At 43.7% G+C, this 26920-nt stretch overlaps 2 protein-coding genes across 6 annotated transcripts in view; one reads left to right on the top strand and one right to left on the bottom strand.

Moving 5' to 3' along the window:
* Positions 1-15102, bottom strand: LOC117819238 (protein FAM160B2-like). Its single transcript, XM_034692509.1, has 18 exons — positions 14905-15102; positions 11896-11974; positions 11678-11763; positions 10427-10510; positions 9180-9284; positions 8887-9006; positions 8618-8797; positions 8304-8503; positions 6485-6593; positions 6201-6277; positions 5871-6027; positions 5607-5776; positions 5288-5434; positions 4828-4918; positions 4543-4692; positions 3528-3668; positions 3317-3417; positions 1-2754 (listed from the first exon to the last, which is right to left on the bottom strand). Exons 1-18 carry the CDS (start codon positions 14953-14955, stop codon positions 2652-2654), a joined length of 2151 nt encoding a protein of 716 aa, XP_034548400.1. The 5' UTR covers positions 14956-15102; the 3' UTR covers positions 1-2651.
* Positions 11955-26920, top strand: part of LOC117819237 (gelsolin-like) — a 25781-nt gene continuing 10815 nt past the window's right edge. Inside the window, exons 1-4 of one of the 5 annotated variants that reach the window (XM_034692504.1) lie at positions 11955-12000; positions 18836-18907; positions 25697-25897; positions 26216-26370. In XM_034692504.1, the coding sequence (XP_034548395.1) occupies positions 11994-12000; positions 18836-18907; positions 25697-25897; positions 26216-26370 (435 nt within the window). In that variant the 5' untranslated portion in view covers positions 11955-11993. Of the gene's footprint in view, positions 12001-14651; positions 14699-18835; positions 18908-18945; positions 19045-19077; positions 19097-23259; positions 23278-25696; positions 25898-26215; positions 26371-26920 lie in introns of those variants that run through there. The other 4 variants (XM_034692508.1, XM_034692505.1, XM_034692506.1 and 1 more) reach the window with 4 other exon arrangements.

Genomic DNA, 26920 nt, shown 5'->3' on the forward strand with positions numbered 1-26920 from the left:
TAACTTACAAGTGTTTATTGAACATTTCGCCACACTGCAAAAACAGAAAAATCCAAACTGCAACAGTGACATCGCTCTCAGCTTTGAGTCTGTTTTACATGAAAAAAACACCAAATAAAAAACAGACAGAAACACAGTTTGCTTGAGTCACATGTCACACACTTCTTTAAAATGATCATATTCAAAAAAAAACACACGAGCAAAAAGTTCATTACTTCTTTAAACTGAAGGAAGAGTTCAACAAACAGATTCTCAGCACGTCCGTTCATTCAAAGTCGATACATGATCAATAATCTGTTTATTTTCAGGGTAAAGTGAGACACATTCAGAGGGTTTTGGCACATTTCAGACAATCAGCAGGCGAGGTAAACATCATAAATATATTATTTTTTATTTAAAAGAAAACATAAAACACAAAAGCTTAGTCATATCCTCATGTGTGTGTGTGTGTGTGTGTGTGTGTGTTTCAAAATCTCTTAACTTTGTTTAAACACTCAAAGTTTACAAAGTGTCTTTATGGTTTCAACTCTCCATGAAGTCATGAAGCTTTAATGCTGCGTATAAATAACTTTAGAGTCTGCTCATCAGGCCCCTAGGGAAACTTCATCCTTGGGTTTTACATCACCTGTCCAGAGGCACCAACACAGTTTGACTGAGACCAGTTTCTTAAGGCAGAGACGATAAAGCAGACCCAATGATGTCACATTCATTCGTTCATCTTTGGGATTAAAACTCCTCCACCTCCTTCAAGCCGTCTACGAGAGTGTAGAATCCAAACTTTCACATTAAAGGAGATGTAACAGACTTTTAAACGGAAGAGAGGAGAGGTCAGCGGTGAGAGCGTCACAGAGTCAGGGCGGTAGTTCAGCTCGGTGCTCTCCGAGTCACGGTTGAAGGAGCTTGTTGTTCGCAGCAGTCAGCGACCAAACGGAGTCGACAGGTCGTGAGATTGAATCCAGCGCTGGGCTATGAGTTCGTTTTGCAGCCGACTGACGCACTTTGGTGGAATCACTTTCGCTGGAAGAAGATGCGACTTGAAACTCGCCGTCGAGGTGACAGAGGGAGATTTCCCAATCCTTTAAAAGCTCCACTCTTTGTATGCTCCTGTTAGTCACATCTTATCTCTACCTGCTCCTCACACCTGAGTCAGAGCTTCACCAACTCACGGAGGATGATTATCTCTGGCTGATATTTCAGTTAAAGGTGACATATCATGCAAAATGGACTTTTTAATGGTTCTCTACCTGAAATATGTGTCCCTGTCTACAAACCCCAGAGAATGAAAAGAATCCATTCTGCCCCTGTTCTGATTTCTCCACCTTTCTGTAAATGTGTGCTGAAACCAGCCGTTTCAGACTTCAGTGTTTTTCATACGTCACAACGCCATCCGGTCTGTAACAGGAAGTCAGAGCTCAGAGCTTGTTCAGCCCATAGACTGTATAAAATACAACTCAACCCCTCCTCCGTTTTTCATTCCCTGCACACATGTGTGCTAACAAGGAGCTTAGGAGGGAGGCATGCTAGTTGTAGGCTGTCTTAATAAACACAAAGGTCGGTTTTACTCCCCACGTCTGCAGATTTGAAGATCTAGTGGATGATTTTTATTTTCCATGGAAAAGTGCTAGCGCTAGTTAGCATAGCTACATGTTCGTAGCTGTAGCTGTAGCTGTGTACCAAGACACACGTCGACATACTGACAAATAAAACAACTAGAAACACTAAATCTGTGACCAATCCTTCAGAAAGGTCCCACTGGCTTTCTGTCAGAGGTCGGTTTTACTCCCCACGTCTGCAGATTTGAAGATCTAGTGGATGATTTTTATTTGCCATGGATAATTGCTAGCGCTAGTTAGCATAGCCACATAGCTACATGTTGTAGCTGTAGAAAGGTCCTGCTGCAGGCGCCTCTCCGTCAGGATCAGATTCTGGATCAGATTCAGAGGGTTGAAGTAACGCGATCTCTGAGCAGCCGTGTATATTCAGCCAACATGTAAACATTAGATCAACGTGCTGGATAGCCGAGGCCACACCCACTTCCTGAGGGGGCGTGGTCAGAGAGAAAACAGACTGTTCTGAGGAGGACTGAAGAAGAGGGCTTTTCAGGCAGACCAAAATCTGATTTCAAAGTGTTTTTTTGAGCATAAACTTTAAAGACATGTTTTGGGGACCTCTTAGACCAATATATATTGATGAAAGAAGCGTGATATGTCACCTTTAAGGAGACTTTATTTTTATATTAATATTTGGCTTTTAGAGCTTCATTTCATTGATTTACTTCTAAATTAGATCAATAATGTGACCATTCAGCCACAGTCACATCTCTGCTTTGAATAAAACATGTTTGTTTTTCTACTCGGGTCATCTCTCATGATTTAACTATAATAAAAAAACTACAATAAATAACTAAAACAGACAGTTAAGGCTGTGGTGTCATTAAGGCAGAGACAATGAGGCGTTCAGGGTCGCCTCAGACGCTTCAATCCGGCGTCACCCAAATGATTTTTAAGAGTCAAGGTGGACCAAGCAGCTCCAGTTCTTTATCGTGTATCTTTTTCAGCTGACTGCTCCGTCAGTGTGTGTCCTCACAGCCGAGACCACATGTACCGGTCTGCACCTGTAAACACGCTCCAGTTCAAGCTGGTCCAGGTGAGTCACTGCTGCTCCAGAGGCAGTTTGACGAAGGTGATGGCGGCGAGCTCCTTGCAGAACTCCTCGAGCACGATGATTCCTCTGAGCAGGGTCTGGTGCTCCAGTCTGAGGATGAAAACACGGGTGAGCAGAAGGGAACACAGTGGGAAGAAATAAAGAATGTGGATAAATACAGAGAACAGAGGTGAGCCCGCTGGAGATTAAAGAGCAGCTTGAAGGTCAGCGTTAGGAGACAGCTGACCTTTCTGTCTCAGTATTTAAATGAGTCATTGTAAATGAGATGAGAGCGCACAGCAAGGAGAGGTTCATCTCTACAATCAGATACAGAGAAGAGGAAAGATGTATGCTGCTTGATGAATATCAGTGAACATGCTTGAGATGGAGCAGACGGGGGTGGGAAGATACGGTGGCTGGGAAGTGAAATGCATATTTATAAAAGATGAAACACTCTTAAAGAGACGGATCATTTTTACCTGTCCCAAAACAAATTTACAAACGGCAGATTCTGACTGAAAAGGAACGCACCAAATACAGGAAGTGATCCGGAGTTCTCCAACTGCAAATTAGAATTTTACTTCCCAGCTACCACAGGATGTTGAGCACAATCCACCAGCCATGGATTAGTTTTGTGAGTTTTCCCCAGAGAGACAGGAAGGTAGGTAGTTACCCAGTGTTGTGTTCCAGTCCCAGCAGGTGTCTCCTGGCATTCAGCAGTCGGTCTGTCAGGTTGGAAACATGCTGGATCCTCTGCATCAACTCTCCCATCAACTAAGAGGCAGACAGACAAACTGAGCAATGTGTATCTTGTTGTATAAAACACAGACAGGCTGATAGTGAACCGCTCTGATCTGCAGCAGTGAGACAGGTGTATGTCTTACCCTGATAAGGACAGAGAAGAGTGACCTGGAGCAGTGAGACAGGTGTATGTAGGGGTTGAGCAGGTACTCGTGCAGCAGCGGGTGGTTGAAGGACGACAGGCGGGACAGAACGGCCGTCAGCTGGAGGTTCAACTCGTACGGCTGAAAAAACAACGTCATCATAAACACACCTCAGAGACAGAGAGACAGACAGGCAGGCAGACAGGCAGACAGGCAGACAGACAGACAGACAGAAAGGAAGGAAGGCAGGTAGACAGGTAGGAAGGCAGGCAGACAGACAGACAGACAGACTGACAGGCAGGCAGGCAGGCAGACAGACAGGCAGGCAGGCAGGCAGGCAGGCAGGCAGACAGACAGGCAGGCAGACAGGCAGGCAGGCAGGCAGGCAGGCAGACAGACAAACAGACAGGGAGACAGACAGGCAGACAGACAGACAGACAGACAGACAGGGAGACAGACAGGCAGACAGACAGACAGACAGACAGACAGGGAGACAGACAGACAGGGAGACGGACAGGCAGACAGACAGACAGACAGACAGACAGACAGGCAGGCAGACAGAGAGACAGGCAGACAGGTAGACAGGCAGGCAGACAGACAGGAAGGCAGGCAGGCAGCCAGACAGACAGGCAGGCAGGCAGGTAGACAGATAGGAAGGCAGGCAGGAAGGAAGGAAGGCAGGCAGGCAGCCAGACAGACAGGCAGACAGACAGGAAGGAAGACAGGCAGGCAGGCAGGCAGGCAGGCAGACAGACAGGCAGACAGACAGGCAGACAGACAGGAAGGAAGGAAGACAGACAGACAGACAGACAGACAGACAGACAGACAGACAGGCAGGCAGACAGACAGACAGGCAGACAGACAAACAGACAGGCAGACAGACAGACAGACAGACAGGCAGACAGACAGGCAGACAGACAAACAGACAGACAGACAGACAGACAGGCAGACAGACAGACAGACAGACAGACAGACAGACAGACAGACAGACAGACAGACAGACAGGTGTACGTACTTGCTCCAACACGCGGCCCAGACGGTCAAAAAGAACTCCGAGCAGCTGACCCTCGAAGAAGTCCTCCACCTCACCAGAGGACGAGGGAGGAGCCGGAGGAAGGCTGAGCGGCCAATCCCACGACTGAGAGAGAGACTCACAATCTGTTACCTGAGGGAGGGTGACAGGAAGACCAGGATCAGGTCTCTGGCTGATCTATTAAGTGTCACTTTTATATATTACATCTATTAATCTAGAGGTAAACTTCAAGTTGTGTTGGAGATATAAAAGTGTGTGTGTTCTGACCAGTGTGTGAGCATCATGGACGTAAGACTCGTATCCTCCTTCCTGCAGCAGCTGAGCCGATCGAACCTGAACAGGAACTAAACACAGAAAACTACAGACACAAAAACACACACACACACACACACACACACACACACACACACACACACACACACACACACACACACACACACACACACACGTTGTGTTTATGTTCATTTTGGGACATAACATCATCTAATTTCACTTCCTGGAGACTTTAAGTTAAGTCTTTATATTGACATTAAAGAATCTACGTCAAAGAGAGGTGTTTATTTCTTTTAAACACAAACATTAGTTGTTGACAAATCTGATCTCATGCTCATGGAGTAAACTCACTCACAGCTGAATGAAGCTCCCTTCATTAAGGTGTAGTGAATAAAATACTACTAGTATTTGAAGTACGTTCAGACAGCTGTGTGTGTCTTTGTGTGTGAGTCACCTGTTGACAACATCAGCAGGTGAGCCCGGTCCAGAGGGAGAAGGGAGAGCAGAGGAGGAGGAGGAAGAGGAGGAGAAAGGAGAGGGGAGCAGCTGACTGTCTGATGACAACAAGCTGTCAGAGAAGAACGGGTCCTCCTCCAGATCACTGACGACACAAACAACAAACAAACAAGCCTTAAAACCCAATATTACACATCTTAAAAAACAGGAAGTGACAAGTTGATTTGAATTCGGATTAATTTAAATATCAGCAGTGATGTCACATCCTGTTGTGATGTCACATCCTGTTGTGATGACACGTAGACTGAGATACTCACTCGCTATCCTCGTTGGCCTCGCTGCTCTCAGCGTGTCTCTCCTCCCCACCTGAAGTAGACGCCGACAGGTAACCACGACTTTCCAGAAAATTCAACACCAGGACGTCCAAAATGTCCCTGTGAGGCTTCTGTAGTAACTCCTCCATCAGACACAAAGACGCCATACTGATCTGAGGACACACACACACACACGCTAGTTTGTGCTCTTGTGACAGAGGAGGACCGAGGATTTTGTCCCCGTTAGGCTCCTGTAGCTGGACTCACCTGGTCCGAAATGTGGTCGCAGCGCTGCAGCAGCAGGTGTGTCAGCGTGGGTGTCCTCAGCAGGAAGTGGACCAGCTGATCAAGCAGGAACGAGGACTGGATGAGTCGGACGACAGCGCAGAGGAGGGAGGTGGAGACGAGGACCACCTGCTCAGACCTGGACCACACAAACACACCTGAGGATCAGAGACAGCCCAGCCTACCAATGCTTCTACATAATACATATAAGAAGAAGAAGAAGAAGAAGAAGAAGAAGAAGAAGAAGAAGAAGAAGAAGAAGAAGAAGAAGAAGAAGAAAAGGAAGAAGGAGGATGTGATGTTTAAACTCACGTGTGCTGCAGTTGAGGCTGAACTACATCCAACAACCAGAGCTGATTAAAACACTGAGCTAGCTTCAATGCTAATACCTGCAAACACACACACACACACACACACACACACACACACACACACACACACACACACACACACACACAGTCAGAGAGGAACTGACTGATCACATGAGCAGAGTACAGTTGTGCAGGATTCAGGTGAGAGGCGCTCTGTGCATGTGAGCAGCAGCAGCATTATCAGCAGTGTAATCTCATACCGTGTGCAGGTGTGTGTGTGCGTACCTGAGGGGCGTCTCTCGTCAGCTGATCCAGGAAGTCCAACCAGGAGAAGAAGTTGGTCATGTGATCAGAGGCAGGAGACGCTGATTTGGGATCAGAGCTGAACTGAGAGCTGAGAACAAATATCATTGAGCTGCCGTCAGTGTACATTAATGCTACCACAGAAGAAGAACCTGAGATGGGAGGACACACATGTATAGCTTTTGGCGGGCCTGCTCTAAAAGTAGTATGGGAGGTAGAGCCTTCAGTTATCAGGCCCCTCTCCTTCAGGGTCCAGGAGGCGGACACCCTCTCTACTTTTAAGAGTAGGCTTCAAACTTTCCTTTTTGATAAAGCATATAGTTAGAGCTGGATCAGGCTTGGATCAGGTCTTAGTTATGCTGCTATAGGCTTAGACTGCTGGGGGATCTCTCCTCTCTCTGCCTGTCTCTTACTTTAACTCTTCCTGTCCCATTAAAGTCACTAACAATAGACCTCTCTGGAGTCCCTGAGCTCCCTTGTCTTGTAGTTTCTTCTGGATCTTTGACGTAGACGTCCAGCTGCTACAACTACTACTATCCGTCTCCCCACTATCATCTCTCTCTCTCTTTATCTCCCTCTATCCCTCTCTCCAACACGGTCTCAACAGATGTGTGTCTAACATGAGTCTGGTCCTGCTGGAGGTTTCTGCCTGTTAAAGGAAGTTTGTCCTTGCCACTGAAACTTGCTAAATGCTGCAAAGTGCTTGTAGGCCTGCTAGTACCTACAGTCTCTAAAAGTAGTACGAGAGGTAGAGCCTTCAGTTATCAGGCCCCTCTCCTTTGGAATCATCTACCAGTCAGGGTCCAGGAGGCAGACACCCTCTCTTCTTTTAAGAGTAGGCTTCAAACTTTCCTTTTTGATAAAGCTTATAGTTAGAGCTGGATCAGGCTTGGACCAGCTCTTAGTTAAGCTGCTATAGGCTTAGACTGACACACTGGGATCCTGTCTTCCCCTCTCTCTCCTCTCTCTGCCTGTCTCTTATTTTAACTCTTCCTGTCCCATTAAAGCTCCTAACCATAGACCTTTCTGGAGTCCCTGAGCTCCCTTGTCTCGTAGGTTCCTCTGGATCTCTGCTGCTGTGGGCGTCCCAGACTCCAGCTGCTACAACTACTACTATCCGTCTCTCCACTATCATCTCTCTCTCCCTTCATCTCCCTCTATCCCTCTCTCCAACACGGTCTCAGCAGATGTGTGTCTAACATGAGTCTGGTCCTGCTGGAGGTTTCTACCTGTTAAAGGAAGTTTGTCCTTGCCACTGTAACTTGCTAAATGCTGCAAAGTGCTCTGCTCATGGTGGATTAAAATGAGATCAGACTGAGTCCTGTCTGTAAGATGGGACTGGATCTGATCCGGTCTTGATGTTGGGTCTTTGTTAATAATAGAACATAGAGTACGGTCTAGACCGGCTCTGTTTGGAAAGAGTCTGAGGAGAATGTCTGTTGTGATTTGGGGCTTTATAAATAAAGATTGATTGATTGATGGTGTTGCTCTTTGCTTGCAGTGAAAAACTCAAAGCAGCTGAGGAGATGTGTTGTTCAATTTGACTGTTATGCAGACACAGAGCTCTTCTGCTAACACACGGTGCGATAGAGGAAGTGTTTGCAGAGGAAACTAAAAGTTTTGACACGCACGGTTTGTGAAATATGAAGTCGAGTCTGTGCAATATCTGCCGATTATGAACACTATGACTTCAGTTTTGCGGGCTTTTAAAAATGGAAATCATCTCAGAGTTTTGTTGTTTTGGTCTTTAAAAAGAAAGTAGTAGTGCTTGTGTTTTATTTAGTGTGTATCGAGTGTTTACCTCCAAGCAGTCTGAGGCCAGCTCCGCACCTCTCCAGGATCCAGACCCTCCAGAGGCAGCAGGGAGTAAAGTTCCTGCAGCCTCCCCGCCAGCAGCTCTCCCAGCTGGGTCTGATCACGCAGCATCTCCCCTGAAGACGTGGACTGCAGACCGCACAGCAGCAGCAGACTCTCGTGGGCCTTCAGGGACACGGTCGCCCTCTGAGGAGACGAACAGGATGACAACATGATGGAAATATGATGACAACAAAACAGAAACGATGACGTGATTGAAGCAGACTAGTGTGATTCATGTTTGAGCTGCTGTTAACTCACCGGACTTTTTTGAAGCTGCATCAAAACCGACAGCAGACCGCTCTCTGATTGGACGGCGCTGCAGCTGGGTGACTCTGATTGGCTGGAAGGCGTTGGTTGCTCCGTTGTGTGATTAGAGGCTTGTGTGTGAGGCTGTGATTGGTCAGAGGCTGGGGTCTTGGCTGCTGGTTGGTTGATAATCTGAAAACATTTTAGAGAAATGAAGCTGCAGTCAGGAGAACGTCCTCGATAGAAAGAAGTCCTCAGTTCATCTTTAAAGCTGTGTTCACCTCCAGGATGTATCTGAGCGTGTGTGGGTCCTGTTTGATTTTGGAGCAGACGACGAGTAAGAACTGAGCCTCCTCCTTCTCAGACTTGGAGGCGGGTAGGGCACAGAGACGGATCAGCTTCTGAAGGTGGAGCAGACAGAGACAGTGAGAGTTAAAGGACACCACTCTCTCTACCACTGTCACATATTTATGAAGTATTTTCAATGATTTAAAGTCTTCAATAATCAATAACAACAGTGTTCATATCACTGTGTCGTCTTTAAAAGAGACAGAGCGAGGTGTGAAGGTTTTACCTGAACTGGTTTGTAGACGCTGACCAGCTCCAGCAGAGGCTTCTGCATCTGAGACAGCAGCTGAGTGAAGAACACCAAGACCTGCTGCACCATACCGGGAGGATACTGAGGAGGAGGAGGAGGAAGAAGAGGAGGACAAGAGGGAGGAGCAGGGGGAAGAGGACAAGAAGGAGGTGGAAGTGGATGAGGAGGAGGAGAAAGGTGAGGAAAAGAAAAGGGTAGGGAGAGATTGAGGAAGAGGACAAGAAAGGGGGGGAGGAACAGGAGGAAGAGGACAACAATGAAGAGAAAATGGATAAGGAGGAGGGTCAGAAAGTGGAACAGGAGGGGGAAGAAGACAAGGAGGTGGAGGGGCAGTAGGAGGAAGGGGTCAAGGAGGAGGAGGAAATGGATAAGGAGGACAAGAGGGAGGAACAGGCAGAAGAGGACCAAAGGGAGGTGAAGGAGGGAGGAAGAGGACAAAGAGAAGGAGGAGGATGAGGGGGAGGAACAATACGAGGAAGAGGACAAGAGGGAGGAACAGGACGGGAGGGGGGAATAGGAGGAGGAAGAGGTTGAAGAAAAGCAGTATAAGGAAGAGGAGGAGAAGAGGTTGAGGAGGAGGGAGAGGACAAGAGGAAGGGGAAGAAGGAGGTTCACCAGAGAGTGGAGCAGGAGGAGGACGAGGAAAAGAGGGATGGGGAGGAAAAGAATGAGAGAAGGAAGAGCCAAGAGCGATGAAGGGGGAGGAGAAGGGGGGGTGGAGAAAGAGGAGAAGAAGGAGGTGGAGGAGGAGAAGGAGGAGGAAGAGGAGAAGAAGTAGGAGGAAGGGGAGGAGGAAGAAGAGGACAAAAACCAGGAGGAGGAGGAAGAAGAGAAGGAGCAGGAGAAAGAGGAGAAGAAGGAGGTGGACCAGAGAGTGGAGCGGGAGGAGGAAGAGGACAGGAGAGGGAAAGAGGAGGAGGAAGAGAAAAAAGAGAAGGAGGAAGAGGATGAAGAAAAGGAGGAAGAGGAGGACAAGAAGGAGGAGTAAGTGGTTGAGGAGCAGGAGGAAGAGGAAGAGGAAAGGAAAAAGGGAGGGGGAGAAGAAGCAAGAGGATAAGAGGGAGGTGAAGAAGGAGAAAGATGAAAGCAGGAAGGAGCAGGAGGGAGGAAGAGGACAAGAGGGAGATGAACAGGGGGAGGAAGAGAAGGAGCAGGAGGAGAATATTAGACCTGATAGTTGAGTCCAGACGGTCACGTGTTCCTGGTTCAGAGTCGTTTGTTACCTGAGCTTTCCCCAGAGTGCACAGAGTCTCCAACAGTTTGTGCTGCAGCAGGTACTCCACACACGGTCCGGTCTGCTCCACACCCTGCAAACCAAGACACCAGTCTATGATCAATACAGTAACACACACACATACACACACACACACTGTTTATAGATTCATATTTACTGAACTCTGTGCTGTGATCTCCTGAGTTTCTGCTCTAACTACATATCAGTAGAACCTGATCTGATCACGGACTGGAAACACCTGCTTCTCTGAACAAGAATGCAGGAGCAGAAGAAGAGGTAGAGGTTCACTATTGTTCAGGTAAATCAGGTTTTTCTCCCCTGATGGTCTGACAGTGTGATGCAGATCCACCAACTCCTACAGACTGAGGTGTAAACTAAAAGACCCTTTATAGACCTTGTATTAACAGGCCTTCTGAGTGATTGGATCACAAGCGGACAGCCTTAAGTACAGGTGTAAACCATAGACTGTAAATAAAAATGGACAGCGTTGCTCCGCCTCTTCCGTTGTACAGTTCTGAAGCCAAAAAATCCCTCTCCTGGGCGCCGCCATTGTGCAGCCAGAGCTTGTGAAGCTCCGCCCTACAGCGTAGCGTCACAAGACGCTGTGTGTCCTTTGAGGTTTCCCTCTACGGCGGCTGTGAATCAAAGCAAACAGGAAGTAAAACCCCGTTTTTTAAACTCTAATAACTAACGAAAAAGAAACTTTTCAGAAAAAAGAGGCCTTGGACACAAAACAGTCAAATACTAACTACATATCACCACAGCATACGGATGGGAGAAACATTCGTACCACGTGTATTTATTTTTTAAAGTTTGACTGCTCCTCCATTCAAATGAATGGAGGAGATGGATTTTTTGACCTATACTGCAGCCAGCCACCAGGGGGCAGTCACACTGCTGAAAGCCTCACCACCAGGGCCGTATCCGGCACACTTGGTGTAAACACACTGAGATTCAATCACTCACTTCACAAATGAAGGATCGTTCTTATTGAACTTCTTGTCCTAGAAAGTCTCTCTCAGGAGGGGTGAGCAAAGGAGCGATTCAGGCTAGAATCTAACCGCCAGATATCTCTAAATATTTCTATTCCCAAGGCTGATGACGTAAAACGCCGTCCTGTGGTTGTTGGCGTCTGAAGCTGACGTGAAGCGGTCATCAGAGACGCACTTTGAAACGTGTGATGATGCAAAGTATGAACACTCCACTTGGGACCGCATCTTCAGGGACGAGTGTGTGTTACCTGTTCCCTCTCCTCGTACACCAGGATGTCCAACATCTGTTTGAGGTGCCAGGGGATGTCTGTCTGTTTGACCGGACGATTGTCATCTACACACACACACACACACACACACACACACACACACACACACACACACACACACACACACACACACAGGGAAGGTTAATGTAAGTGACTGTTTCAGGTGGTACCAGGTAGCAGTCTGAGTGTGTTCTCACCTGTTGTGGAGATGTAATAATTGGTTATGGATTTCCAGTGATCCACAAAAGAGTCCATCAGATCCACCGTGGGCTCCCTCTGAGAGACAGACAGACAGATGAAAGGTAAATACAGATATATGGGGACTGTACGGTGGCCCTGAAGGACAAAACACATTTACAATAGAAGAAAGACTTTTACAAAGTTGGAGACAAATCTACATTTTGGAAAACATTTTAAAATTTTGTAAAACAAAATTACATCAACAAAACTCTTTAACCAAGAACAAAACAAATTAACATTTAAGAAAACAAATTTACTAAATAAAAAAAAAAACACTTTTACAAGCGGTGAGACAATTTTACAAACGATGCAACACTTTTAACTTTTCTGAATCAAATGTTAACAGAAAGGGAATGTACCAAATACAGGAAGTGATCTGGTACCAAACAGAGCGACGTTACACGAAGTGTAGGAACCACTTCGTGTAACGTTGCTCCATTTGGTTTCTCTCCATCCAAACAAACTAAAGTCCCTTTTCCACTACTCAGTTCCAGCCCTACTCGGCTCCACTCTACGAGTACCGACTCCCGGGGGACAGGGTCGTCATAACACTGCAGCGTGAAACTGTGTTCACGTCATTTTGAACGCGACACAAACACAACAATCACAAACCCAATAAAGTCTGGACCTCGTCAACGGACCCTGGAGAAACTCTGCGTGCAGACATTGTACAGTACTGATGTAGTTTTTAAAAAATGGCGGGTTTGACTCCTGTGTTGGACGTCGCGCTCATTACTCTTCGGTGACGACATTCTCTGACCAATCAGTAGTCGTCAGTCCGTCGACGTCACCTTTTAGTATCGGCTCAGCACGCTTGGAACCAGAGCTGAGCAGGTACGAAAAACTGGTATCTGACACGAGATACCGCGCCCGTGGAAACGCAACACAAACCGAGTAGAGTCGAGTCAAGTCGAGTAGAGCAGGGCTAAGACAGGCCGGTGGAAAAGGGCCATTAATGACCCCTCACTCGATCACTCCCGGTCCACTTCCTGTATTCGGTGCATTCCCTTTCTGTTACAATTTGATTCAGAAATGTTAAAAGTGTTGCATCGTTTGTAAAATTGTCTCACCGCTTGCAAAAATGTTTTTTTTTATTTAGTAAATTTGTTTTCTTAAAGCTGCTGTGAGGAACTTTTGTTTTGTATTGATTCTGGCGCCCCCTTGTGGACAAAGTGATACCTCTTATCTCTTGTTCTATACATGCAAAAGTAGCGTTTTCAACAAAAGCCTCATCCTGTTTTGTTCAACAGTCAACTTTATCAGGCAATGTGATTATTTTCCATGAAAACAGTCAAATAAAGTCTGTTTCTGAAGCAAGATGTCCATCATCTGGTCTGACACCTACCCCCTCAGGGCGGTTTCAGGCATTAAAAATGACAGCAGAGAAGGTGTCAGTGTTGCTGCTGATGGACTTGTTTGCTATTGAAGGTCATAAAGAGGCATCAGTATCATTTTCAGTCTGTTTCTTCAGCCAGTTCAAAACTCCTCACAGGGTCTTTAAATGTTCATTTGTTTTGTTCTTGGTTAAAGAGTTTTGCTGATGTAATTTTGTTTTATAAAATGTAAAAATGTTTTCCAAATGTAAGTGTTTCATCCTTTGTAAATTAGTTTTGTCCTTCAGGGCCACCGTAGTACTTTGATGACAGAGAGACCTTTAAGATAACATTGGTTTCATTATAAGCAGTGAGACAGGTCTATGATTTATATCAGAGGATGTTCCTCTCAGTGAGACAGGTCTATGTTTTACATCAGAGGATGTTTCTCTCACTGAGACAGGTCTATGTTTTCTATCAGAGGATGTTCCTCTCAGTGAGACAGGTCCATGTTTTATATCAGAGGATGTTCCTCTCAGTGAGACAGGTCTATGTTTTATATCAGAGGATGTTCCTCTCAGTGAGACAGGTCTATGTTTTATATCAGAGGATGTTCCACTCAGGGAGACAGGACTGTTTTATATCAGAGGATGTTCCACTCAGGGAGACAGGACTGTTTTATATCAGAGGATGTTCCTCTCAGTGAGACAGGTCTATGTTTTATATCAGAGGATGTTCCTCTCAGTGAGACAGGTCCATGTTTTATATCAGAGGATGTTCCTCTCAGTGAGACAGGTCTATGTTTTATATCAGAGGATGTTCCTCTCAGTGAGACAGGTCTATGTTCTATATCAGAGGATGTTACTCTCAGTGAGACAGGTCTATGTTTTATATCAGAGGATGTTCCTCTCAGTGAGACAGGTCTATGTTTTATATCAGAGGATGTTCCACTCAGTGAGACAGGTCCATGTTTTATATCAGAGGATGTTCCTCTCAGTGAGACAGGTCTATGTTTTACATCAGAGGATGTTTCTCTCACTGAGACAGGTCTATGTTTTCTATCAGAGGATGTTCCACTCAGTGAGACAGGTCCATGTTTTATATCAGAGGATGTTCCTCTCAGTGAGACAGGTCTATGTTTTACATCAGAGGATGTTTCTCTCACTGAGACAGGTCTATGTTTTCTATCAGAGGATGTTCCTCTCAGTGAGACAGGTCTATGTTTTATATCAGAGGATGTTCCTCTCAGTGAGACAGGTCTATGTTTTATATCAGAGGATGTTCCACTCAGTGAGACAGACAGGTAAGCAGAGAGACAGGTAGTAGTCCAGGCTACAATCTGATCCAGGTAAATGATGACTGTGAGCTCAGACCCCCCTCCCTCCCTCCTGTCAGTACCTGTCCTGGGTCTGTCTGAACACATTCCTCCACGTCGACACTGCTGCAGGTAAACATGCTTCACAGTCTCATCACCTGTTAGCTTCACGTTCGTTTCGCTCTCATTAAGGAGTGAGTCTGTGTTTATTTGAGGCCTGTCTCTCTCTCTCTAAGAGCCTGTCTGTCTCTCCTGGCTAACTTTGTTGTACTTTTACCCCATGCTAACAGAAGCTAACGGCTAACCGAGCTGTAGTATTAGCTGTTATGCTAACTCACCGTCTCCAGCGCGTGCAGCAGCATGCTGGTTAGCTTATTGAAAGTCTCCATTCTGCCGTTAAACCCGACCGTTACCGTCCACCGTGTTTATTCACCGGTTAGTTCACGGCGACATGTTGACATGTTGTCAGCTACAGCAACAGCTGACCGCTCTGTCAGGCTGACAACACACACAGAGGTCAACATCCGGGGAGGACTTTCAGAATAAGACGGATTGGAATCCACATCCGGTTAGGGATTTCAAAATAAGAGCTTCGTTAACACTTTTTTTTTTTCCCATATTGTTTTTTTTATTGGTTTTCAGCTTCTAACAACTTTAGACTTACATTTATATACATTCATACACATAACCATGTGCATAAAGGACAAAGAACTAAGCACATGTAGCATCCACACAAATACAAAATAAATACATAAAATAAAATAAATACAAGTAAATGATAATAAAAAAATAACATATACGATAAAAATAAAATAGAATAAATCAATTAAAAGTCAAAAAGTTTGTGTATATGTCAGTAGTTTGAGTTTGGGACTGTTTAAGGTGATTTAAGGTGGTCACCTAGATCAGGTGTTCCCAAAGTGTGGGTTGGGACCTTCTGGGGGGTCGCGATACACAAATGTTGGGTTGTGAGATCTCTTCCAGAATGTTTTTTTTTTTATTTAATTTTTTAAGTTATCTTAAAATAGTACATTTTACCCATTATAGTAAAGGATATCGACAAAAATAGAAGCTAAACTTGAAATAAAACCTTTAAAATAGAAAATGTAATGAGTTTTCTGCCTTTCTTTGTTGTCAGATGACTCCTAAGTTTAGGGTTAGTGAACACTTAATTATCTAAAGCATCAGTGGCAGCAGGTTTATTCATAAAGACACAGGAAACACAGACACATGCTCATATAGGTGGGCTCATTTTCTGCAGACCAGCTAAATGAAGCCACATTAAATCACTTGGAGGGACAGTGGGGGTCGCAGCACTTTGGAAGCCTTGAGCAGACATGCCATACATTTTATGTACGTCATCCTTTCTCCAATGAAAATTATTAGTTTGAGTTGTTTTCTCAAGGTTGCAACTTAAAGTCAGAGGATTATCTTGTATCCTCTGAGCTGCAAAAGCAAAAAACAAACATACTCAGCAAACATACTTTCATCATAGGAGTGGGCACTGGCCTGTTGCATCAGCACACCTAGAAGTTCACTCATTGACACCTGTTAGTTTGTGACTATAGTAGAGCGTAGACACCAAAACATTGTCACAGAAATGACATTTTCACTCTGTTTCAGTGAGCATCTGTGTTTCTTTATGAGCAGTCACATCAAGAGGTGAAATCCCCAACTACAGCAGCTGTTCTCCTTTACTGTGTCGATGTAATTATCTCCTCTGGAAGACAAAAGCAGGAGATGGAGTCATCATACATTTTTCATGATGCAGCCTATTGTGGAGAACACACTGCAGACACAAAAACAACCCAATCTATCCCATCTGTCAGGAGAAATTCACCACGACAACTCTGTTATACTGAGGACATGAAATATTACTTCTGCTTCCATTGAAACTATCTCAGCTGGTGTGATACCTCAAACATTAGCTGAGTGTAAACTTTGTCCTATCTTATTATTCTATATTTTGTTTTTAGATTTATTTTCTGGTATTAATCAGATTTTATTTCATGGATTTTATTTATCTGAATTTATTTTATTTTTAGATCTTTTTTTCTGGTGTTTATCAGATTTTTATAATAAGTATCTTATATCCCTTTTCTATCCACTCTCCCTTCTGTTGTTTTCTGTCTCTGTTCTTTTGAGTGGCATGCTTGGATCTATCAATGGTGCTATATATATAATTATATTAAATTATATCTTAACTTCAGGCTATGTTTGAACTAATGCAGCGCTCGTTCAATTCCTTTTTATTAGAAAACAAGCTTTCAAATCCTGAGATAACAAGAAAAAGAAATTGAGTTCCTTTTAAGAAACAACTGAAATCCACTCACAGGAAACTAGAGTTTGCATGCATGTCCACTCAGGTCCTCCAAACATGATGGCGTTTATAGTTTTTCATGCAAAGACATAACTTTTTCACACTTCTTTAACGTGAAGATTTGCTGCGAGTCCTTTAAATGATTAGATTAACTTGATGTATTTGTATAGTTAGGGAAAATCATGAAAATCTGGGAATAAATTCCTCACCATTCCTTCACCAATGTGTTCATAAAGGTCTCTAATAACACATATTAAAAGTGTAATCTCAACTCCTGTAGGAAAATCAGTGACAGCTGTTTAAAGGTGACATATCATGCAAAATCAACTTTTTAATGGTTCTCTACCTGAAATATGTGTCCCTGTCTACAAACCCCCCGAGAATGAAAAGAATCCATTCTGCCCCTGTTCTGATTTCTACACCTTTCTGTAAATGTGTGTGAAACGAGCCGTTTCAGACTTCAGTGTTTTTGTTACATCACAACGCCATCCGGTCTGTAACAGGAAGTCAGAGCTCGGAGCTTGTTCAGCCCATAGACTGTATAAAATAATACTGAATCCCTCCTCCTATTTTCATTCTCTGCACAAATGTGTGCTAACAAGGAGCTTAGGAGGGAGGCATGCTAGTTGTAGGCTGTCTTAATAAACACAAAGGTCGGTTTTACTCCCCACGTCTGCAGATTTGAAGATCTAGTGGATGATTTTTATTTGTCATGGATAAGTGCTAGCGCTAGTTAGCATAGCCACATAGCTACATGTTCGTAGCTGTAGCTGTGTACCAAGACACACGTCGACATACTGACAAATAAAACAACAAGAAACACTAAATCTGTGACCAATGGTTCAGAAAGGTCCTGCTGCAGGCGCCTCTCTGTCAGGATCAGACTCAGAGGGTTGAAGTATCTACATGAAGTATGAAGAATCTCTGAGCAGCCGTGTGTATTCAGCCAACATGTAAACATTAGATCAACGTGCTGGAGAGCCGAGGCACATCCACTTCCTGAGGGGGCGTGGTCAGAGAGAAAACAGACTGTTCTGAGGAGGACTGAAGAAGAGGGTTTTTCAGGCAGACCAAAATCTGATTTCAAAGTGTTTTTTTGAGCATAAACTTTAAAGACATGTTTTGGGGACCTCTTAGACCAATATATATTGATGAAAAAAGCGTGATATGTCACCTTTAAAGTTTGGGTACCTGGAACCTTGTTGTTGAAAAATGTTAAATTCTGCCTTCAGCAGCTTGTGAGGGGTCAAACTAGGGATTATTTGGGATTCTGAATTCATTGCAAACATTTATTTTGCACAAAAAACACTCCTTGATGGAAAAACAGCCACGCCCACTTTTACACATACATTCAAAAGTAGCTCTATTTGTTTATTTCAATATCTCAAATACTAATTACAAAATAATACAGTCAAATATCCCAAGAGTCTTGGTCTTGGTCTTCTCCAGACTTTAATTCAATCTGATTCATTTGATGTATTTGTAGTCACTGGTAATCTTCAGACTGTTGATAAGATAAAACAAGTGGTGCCGCTTTGGGATCCGGGTGTTTTTGATGTAATTTCCCACTTTTCCGTGAATTTGATGAGAAATGAATCCACTAGATAATGGAGATAAAAAAGCCATGAGTCATAAAAAGTTCATGATTTGAATCTAGCTTTATCAAACCTGTCAGGACACATTGCTTAAATGCTTATCAATAAGCACAAATAACCTTGTGATAGAAATTAACTCAACCTTTAATCAGTCACTGGAGTTTTTTAGGACTCTAACTTGCAGCAGAACATCTGCACAGAGCAGTATCACTACTTTAATGAAGGATCTGAGTTCTCCCTGCAGCGCTGAGACTCTCAGATCATAACACTGGAGCATATTTTCAGCGTTGTGTCATGTGCTTGATCATGATTTATTCAACACCCTGGCTCGGGTTGTTGTTTTGTTTGTTTCAGGCACATCATGTACCAGCTGGGTGAGAAGAATAAGAAGAGGAAGAGGAGGAGGAGTGGGGAATTATTTGTCAGGTAAGGTTACCTGTAGCCCCTCCCCCACAGCCCCTCCCTGTATTGTGTGTGTGTGTGTGTGAGAGTGTCTCAGGTGAAGCTCAGCCTTCGTCTGCAACTCTTTCCATCCAGCAGCTTCCAACACACAAACACTGAAGGTGAGTTTTTCCTCTTTTGCCTCTTTGAACATCTCTGACTCCTCTTTATCAGGTATGTTTTCTGAATCTGAACAGCTCACACTCTGATCTGTAAACACCTGAAAACAAACACCTTAGTATTCAGACTGTCTGTCTTTGATTCAGACACTCTTTAGAGCTTTAAAACAAAAGAAACCAGAGATTAAAGGTAGAGTTTGTAGTTTTTACAGAAGCTCATCTGCAGCCATATCTTCACTATGTTTCATTAGTTTGTGTTCATGAATGAATCATTGATTTCTTCACATGTTGAGGTCATCAGGCTGAAGTGAGAGCACAGAAAAACATGTAGTTAAATAAGCTACAGATTCACCTTGGTGCCTCTATGAACTCCTGCATCTTTAATCCCTTCATTTCTTATTTTCTTTAATTCTGCTGCACAGATCTCTCCTTTAATTTTCAGTCAGTTTGGAGTATTTAGCAGCTTTGCAGTTTTAAAGTGTTAACATGTCTGTATGTCTGTCTTTTTAAATCTTTAAATCCCTCTTTAACTCACTGAAAACACCCTGAAACTCTCTGACTGACTGACTGCCTCACTGGGAGAGTCACTTCCTGGTTCCTCTCAGCTGCAGAAAAGGCGTTCTGTGTTTGAGAGGATGAGTCACTCTGCAGCGTAACCCTGTGACTCTATGAGGGTGAACACGGTGCTGTTTCCTTTATGTGGGCAGACGTTTATTTGAAGGTGAAAAAACTTCCATTAAAACAGAGAAACAAACAGAAGGTGGGGCAGAAACTGTGAAAACTGTCGATTACTGCAGTGAATTAATGTAAACACGACTGAGATCAAAGTTACACCAGATACATGTGAGTGTTCCTGCTGAAGTCACTCAGCTTAGACCTCAGACGGTTTATAAGAGGCCTATTGGAGCCCGAAGATAGTGGCCTCCAGGGGCACATCCAAAGGGGCGACCAGGGGTGACATTGAGGCCCCTTTAAATCCTAATTGCTGCACTAGTTGCCTCTGCTAACTATAATTGGCTACCTGCCATGTGAGAAAACTCAACTATCTGGGCTGCGTTGCAACAGGCTCTTAGCTTTCTTTGTATTTAAATGTGGCGCATTCGCTTTTGTTGGTCCTGAAAATGTACTTTCCATGTCTATTTCAGTAAAACAGATAAAACGGGTCAGACAGAGGATGAGGGTTACCTTACATGGGAAATATAAGTTAAGGTTATGAGGATGAAGTCGTGATATTACAGGGATATAATCTTGAATTTACAATAAAGTCATAAGAGGAAAAAGGCGTACATGTTCGACAATATTCTTGTATATTTTTGTGTTTTTTATGTCAATTTATTCTTGTAAAACATCACTTTACTTTAAAAGTATAAAAGAAAATTTGTCATGATATTGTAGCTTTTTTCTTGAAATTGTTACAGTTTTTTCTACAAAAGTGAGGACTTATTTCTTGTAAATTACCATTTTTATTCTTGTAAAATAACAAGAGTAAAATTGTAAACTTACAACAGTTTTCTCAGAATATTGTAACTTTTTTCTTGTAATTTTATGACTTATTTTCTTGTAGGTAAATCACTTAAATTAGAAGAACATAACACATTTTTCCTTATTATATAGTGACTTTTTCTTAGAGATTTACAACTTTTTTATTGCAAATTTAGGACTTTTTCTCTCAAAATTACAAGACTGAAACCGTAAAATTTCCAAAATTTTCTCATAATATTGTAACTTCTTTCTTGTAATTTTATGACTTATTTTCTTGTAGGTAAATCACTTAAATTAGAAAAATATAACAACTTTTTTCTTATTATGTAGTGACTTTTTCTTAAAAAATTTACAACTTTTTTTATAGCAAATTTAGGACTTTTTCTCTCAAAATTACAAGACTGAAACCGTAAAATGTCCAACATTTTCTCATAATATTGTGACTTTCTTCTTGTATATGTATGACTTTTTTTCTTGTAGGTATATCACTTAAATTTTTAAAATATAACAACTTTTTCTTATAACATCATGACTTATTTACTTGTAAATTAAAGACTTTTTCCATGTAAAATTCAGGGATAAAAAAAGCAAATTTCTGTCTTTTGTCTCATAATATCATGACTGTATTCTTGTAATGTTAAAACATATTTTCTCTAATTATTGTGACTTTAATCTCAATTTTACAACTGTATTCTCTTAAATTGAAGACTTAATTATTAAAACATTTCAAGTTAATTCTCAAATTCCTAATCTTTCTTTTCCTGTAAGTAGCCATGATCCTCTGTCGATCAAAGGTCCATCAGAAAATTGTGCACAACTCATTCCTGCTGTCTAATATCAAGAACTGCTTTATTTAATTACCATCGTCTCTGTGAGTCTTTAAAAATGTAGAAGTTTAAAAGATGAATTGTGGTCACTTTGTTTTGTTAGTTCCTAAAGGTTTGGACTTTACACAGGAACAAAACGTGTGTGCGTGTTTGAAGGTTAAGTAGGTGTGATTAGTAGAGACAAAAAGAGGAAATAAATGTTACTCATAAAAGCATGCGTGCTCATTGTTCATGCCACCCTAACATGAGTCAGAGTCCCAGCAGAGCCACCCGAGTCACAAAGTCTGGACACGCCCCTGACGGTTGCTACACTGGAAATGCTGACTCCAACTAATGTTTGGTCACCTCCACCTGTCCTTTAGATGGACGGTTTTGATACAATGAAGTAGTGAAATAGAGTCTAAAGCCCTTTTTAGAAGCAGGCGGTAACCCTGCAGCACCATGCATGTGACACCAGGTGTTCAGTCACAGTTATGACAGGATCCCTTCACAAGCTTCCGATTGCACCTTCTTTATTTGCACCCAAATCTCCCCATCTAAAATTTTAATGATTTAAAAAGCGTCTCCTCGGTCTGCAGCCTCATAATGCCTCACAACATGATCCCACACCAGCCTCCTCCCCCATCCTCGAAGACTATTTCTCCCATAGACCGCATCAATAATGGATGTAGCCACCGTGACGTCACCCAGCGGTTTGTGGACTGCCTCTGATGAGCTTTGGGTTCGGGGTATATTTCATTGCTCTGCTGCTTTTGTTGGATCCAGAAATAGCTTTTATTCAGAGAGGGGAGGGTGGCACTGGAGAGGAGGGAGGGGTTTGCAAACACTCACACAGTCAAGTTCAAGTGATTAGTCAAGCATAAGGTGGGTGAACAAATGAACGAGGGACTGAAGGTAATCAGTCTCTTCTACGAGCTGTGGGAAAACAACCCTCACTCCTACGCACAAGTCCCCACACGAATCAAGGTGTGACAGACACTAATGAGCTAAAACAGCAGGTGAGATGATGTGGGACATCAAAACCTGCTTACTAGTGCTTAGATAATATGAACTAGATCTGAGCGAGACTGTCTGTTTGTACATAAACAACAAAGCAAGCTGTGTTAAGTTGCATTTAAATAACAGAATTCATTGGAGGGAGTTCATGAAGAACAGAGAACTGTGCATGATTTACCCGCTACCTGCTCCTTCTCAGGATCTAATTCACAAATTCATGATTTTCAAGCTCAAAAACGCCCCTAAAGTTCTGCATCTCCATGCAGTTTGCTCTTAGTTTTGCGTCTGACTCGGGACTTCCACCAGATCCGCTGCAGTCTGGCTCTGTGCTCCCTCTTCCGTCAAAACCAAGCGGCATCCTCCGGTCTCAAACGATGACGCCCATGCGGAAGTGTCATAAACTGCAATACATCGAGAATCCACTTGAGGCTGGCTGCAGAAACACCGGAAACCACATAGACATGAATGGGAAGAAGACGATCTTTGCAGCATTAATAAACATGTTTACAGCCTGGTTCAAAAAACGGCTTGGCCCTTCATAGCTAATCTCTCTGTCGGCACACACTGTACGGGGCGGGGGAATCTTTTTCTAAAGTGTCGGTTCAGAAGATATTAAGATTACCAGTTTTTGCCCAAATAAGGACATGACTGACGTGACTCTCAGTCGGGAACACATAGCTGTTGGCTAGGAGGCTCACACTACGTCACACTCTGCCTGGTTGAGTTCCGCATTTCCAATATGGCTGCCGCCGTTGATTGGCTTCAAAGCAGCTCTCAGGAACAGATTGGCTGGAGAAAGAGCAGACAGAGGAGGAGACACACCAAACAAAACAGTACAAGCATTAGGGACCAGTCTTACTCCAGTTGCAATAGTCAACGTTCCAAATACCTCAGACCAGAACGCATTTAGAGAGGGACAGCTCCAGGACTTGTGAGTGTAATGTGCTGATGTATGTTGACGCCACTTTCCTCTTTAGTCTCCCCAAAGCTGGAACATGGACAAAACTCTGTTAGCTGTCAGCGTCTCCACCTTTTGACCTTTTGCACCGAGCGCTCTCATCCTGACATCGCATCAGCTCTCTCCATACGCCGATGATGTGCTGAATGGAGAGGGGAGTTGATTCTTGATGGATGTGGCACAAATTTCACAGTTTACACACAGCTTACTTCCTGGAGCAAGCTTTATAAGGGAACTTAAAGGGGACATATCATGCTTTTTTCATCAATATATATTGGTCTAAGAGGTCCCCAAAACATGTCTTTAAAGTTTATGCTCAAAAAAACACTTTGAAATCAGATTTTGGCATGCCTGAAAAACCCTCTTCTTCAGTCCTCCTCAGAACAGTCTGTTTTCTCTCTGACCACGCCCCCTCCGGAAGTGGATGTGCCTCGGCTCTCCAGCACGTTGATCTAATGTTTACATGTTGGCTGAATATACACGGCTGCTCACAGACCCGCGTTACTTCAACCCTCTGAATCTGATCCTGACGGAGAGGCGCCTGTAGCAGGACCTTTCTGAAGGATTGGTCATAGATTTAGTGTTTCTTGTTGTTTTATTTATCAGTATGTAGACGTGTGTCTTGGTACACAGCTACGAACATGTAGCTATGTGGCTATGCTAACTAGCGCTAGCACTTATCCATGATAAATCATCCACTAGATCTTCAAATCTGCAGACGTGGGGAGTAAAACCGACCTCTGCCAGAAAGGCAGCAGGACCTTTTATGAAGGATTGGTCACAGATTTAGTGTTTCTTGTTGTTTTATTTGTCAGTATGTCGACGTGTGTCTTGGTACACAGCTACAGCTACAGCTACAGCTATGAACATATAGCTATGTGGCTATGCTAATTAGGGAAACATATTTCAGGTAAAGAACCATTAAAAAGTCAATTTTGCATGATATGTCACCTTTAATTATATAATAACAACAACCCTTCATCGTCCCTGATTGTTGTAACAACAGTAACACCAAGGTAAACAGTAACAGTCTTTATTAGATGTTTGATTTAGATCATCTAGACGTGGAACTGCTGTCATGATCAGGGAAATTTGAGGCCGACATCCTTTACAAATACTTTGGTGTGGTTAAACGGTAAAACAACCACCCTGACTGGGTGTGGATGTTAGCGCCAGTGTTTGAGTCAGGGGATTTTTGCATTGTTGATTTACATAGAGAGGAGCCTATTTTGCCCAAAATAAATGTATAATGGCTCATTTAGATGTATGCAAACAACTCCAGCACACTAGGATGCTGTTTGTCCTGCAGCACAGTTTGTGGTGCACTGAAAGGACGGTGTTTGTTTGGCTAATTTGCACAAGTTGAGCAGGTGGATTGCTCTTTCTCGGTGGGGAGTGAGACTTTGCTCCAAGTGGGGGAGTTTAAGTATCTCGGGGTCTTGTTCGCGAGTGAGGGTAAAATGGAGCGTGAGATCCACAGGCGGATTGGTGCGGCGTCAGCAGTGATGCGGACGTTGTATCGGACCATTGTGGTGAAGAGGGAGCTGAGCCGGAAGGTAAAGCTTTCGATTTACCAGTCGGTCTACGTTCCAACCCTCACCTATGGTCATGAGCTGTGGTTCATGACCGAAAGGATAAGATCGTGGATACAAGCGGCTGAAATGAGTTTCCTGCGAAGGGTGTCTGGGCTCGGCCTTAGAGATAGGGTCAGGAGCTCGGACATCCGGAGGGAGCTCGGAGTAGAGCCGCTGCTCCTCTGCGTCGAAAGGAGTCAGCTGAGGTGGTTCGGGCATCTGATAAGGGTGCCTCCCGGACGCCTCCCTTTAGAGGTGTTCCGGGCACGTCCAACTGGGAGAAGGCCCCGGGGTAGACCCAGACCAGGCGGTGGAGGGATTATATCTCCCGCCTGGTCTGGGAACGCCTCGGGTTTCCCCAGGAGGAGCTGGAAAGTGTCGCCGGGGAGAGGGATGTCTGGGTCAATTTGCTTGGACTGCTACCCCCGCGACCCGACCCCGGATAAGCGGAAGAAAATGGATGGATGGATGGATGGAGCAGGTGCAAGAGTTACACAATCTCTATGTGAGGAATAATCTAATCTGAGCATTCTAATATGGTGCTGAATGGGGGTGGAGTGTCTTTTGGAATCAGCCTCAAGTGGCCACTCAAGGAACTGCAGTTTTTGCCACTGCTGACATGTCTGATAAATTGAAGCGTTTTGATCCTGTTTCCAGTTGGATGATTTGATTCTGAAGTTTCTCTCTCGTTCACTGAGTGTGTCACCAAAATCTTCCACATTAAAGAGGCAGTGGTGTCACTGAACACAACATTAACATCAGCGAATTCAACAAAACACGGCATATCTCACAATGTTGTCGGGCTCTTTCCCCTACAGGTGACATCATGGTGTACCACCCTGAGTTCGAGCGTGCAGGTCAGGAGGAGGGACTTCAGGTGTGGCGGGTGGAGAAGATGGATCTTGTACTTATTCCCAAGAGCCTTTACGGAGGGTTCTACACCGGGGATGCTTACCTGGTTCTCAATACCATGGTTTCCCGCAGCGGAAGCAAGCAGTATGATCTGCACTACTGGCAAGGTATTGTGACACAATGTTACAGCAAAACAAAGTGTGATAATATGTCAAAGTATCATATAATGCCACTACATAGTGATGCATTCTTACTGTAATACATCATTTAGTATTACTGTTAAACCAGCAACATAGTTTTGATTCTTTTCGTCTTTAGTTTTTTTTCCTACAAACAGAAGAGGACCGAGTATTGAGCCCTGGGGGACGCCAAGAGTCACATTTACACACTAAATATAACTGATGGCGGTAGTAGAAGCTGTAAATGGAAGCCTTGTTAGCCTAAAGTGACGTCATAGTGGTTTTGCTCTCTGATTGGACTCTCAGGTTCAGAGTGCTCGCAGGATGAGAGTGGCTCTGCGGTCATCTTCACGGTGCAGATGGACGACTACCTGCAAGGGAAGCCAATCCAGTACCGCGAAATCCAGGGCTACGAGTCCAGAACCTTCAGTGGGTACTTCAAAAAAGGACTCAAGTACATGGTAACCGTTTTATACACAGAAACCTTTTTTAATTTTTTTTCCAACTTTATTCGTAGAAGATTTTCAACATTTTAGACAGACAGTGACATACAACATAAGGTCTAAAAAAGTAGAATAGACATCAGTTGGCACATCTGAATGTTAACACCCTTCCCCCTCCGCCACCCATTACAAGGCCATTCGACAACAAACAAAACAAAACAAAAAAAAGACAAATAAACAAACATCTTTTTCTTAACTTATTCTATTTGAAGTTGCTTTTATGTACAGCACTTTGTGTTACAATGTCATTTTATGAAAAGCGCTTTATAAACAAAGTCTGATTGATTGATTGATTGATTACCTGAAAACTAGCAAACTACATAAACAACTCTCAGCTTTATAGAGCCTGGGAATTTTGTTGTACAATATAAACAACAAGCATCACATTCTTCATTCTGTTTACCAAAGGAGGAAATACTCCTCAGACCTGGCTTCATCTCTGTGTACACTGCTGCACTGAACGTATTCATAACATAAACACATTCACAAACAGTCTGCATAAGAAGAA

This window comes from Notolabrus celidotus, chromosome 9, assembly GCF_009762535.1.
Source record: "Notolabrus celidotus isolate fNotCel1 chromosome 9, fNotCel1.pri, whole genome shotgun sequence".
NCBI classification, from domain to species: domain Eukaryota; kingdom Metazoa; phylum Chordata; class Actinopteri; order Labriformes; family Labridae; genus Notolabrus; species Notolabrus celidotus.

What these genes read in the sequence shown, in the direction of transcription:
- LOC117819238 (XM_034692509.1), bottom strand. Translation starts at nt 14,955, where the DNA reads ATGGAGACTTTCAATAAGCTAACCAGCATGCTGCTGCACGCGCTGGAG. An exon ending in TGGCCTCAGACTGCTTGGAG is followed by an intron (nt 6,594 to 8,303) that starts GTAAACACTCGA and finishes ATTTGTTCTCAG; the next exon opens with CTCTCAGTTCAGCTCTGATC. An exon ending in CCTGCTGATGTTGTCAACAG is followed by an intron (nt 4,919 to 5,287) that starts GTGACTCACACA and finishes TTGTGTCTGTAG; the next exon opens with TTTTCTGTGTTTAGTTCCTG.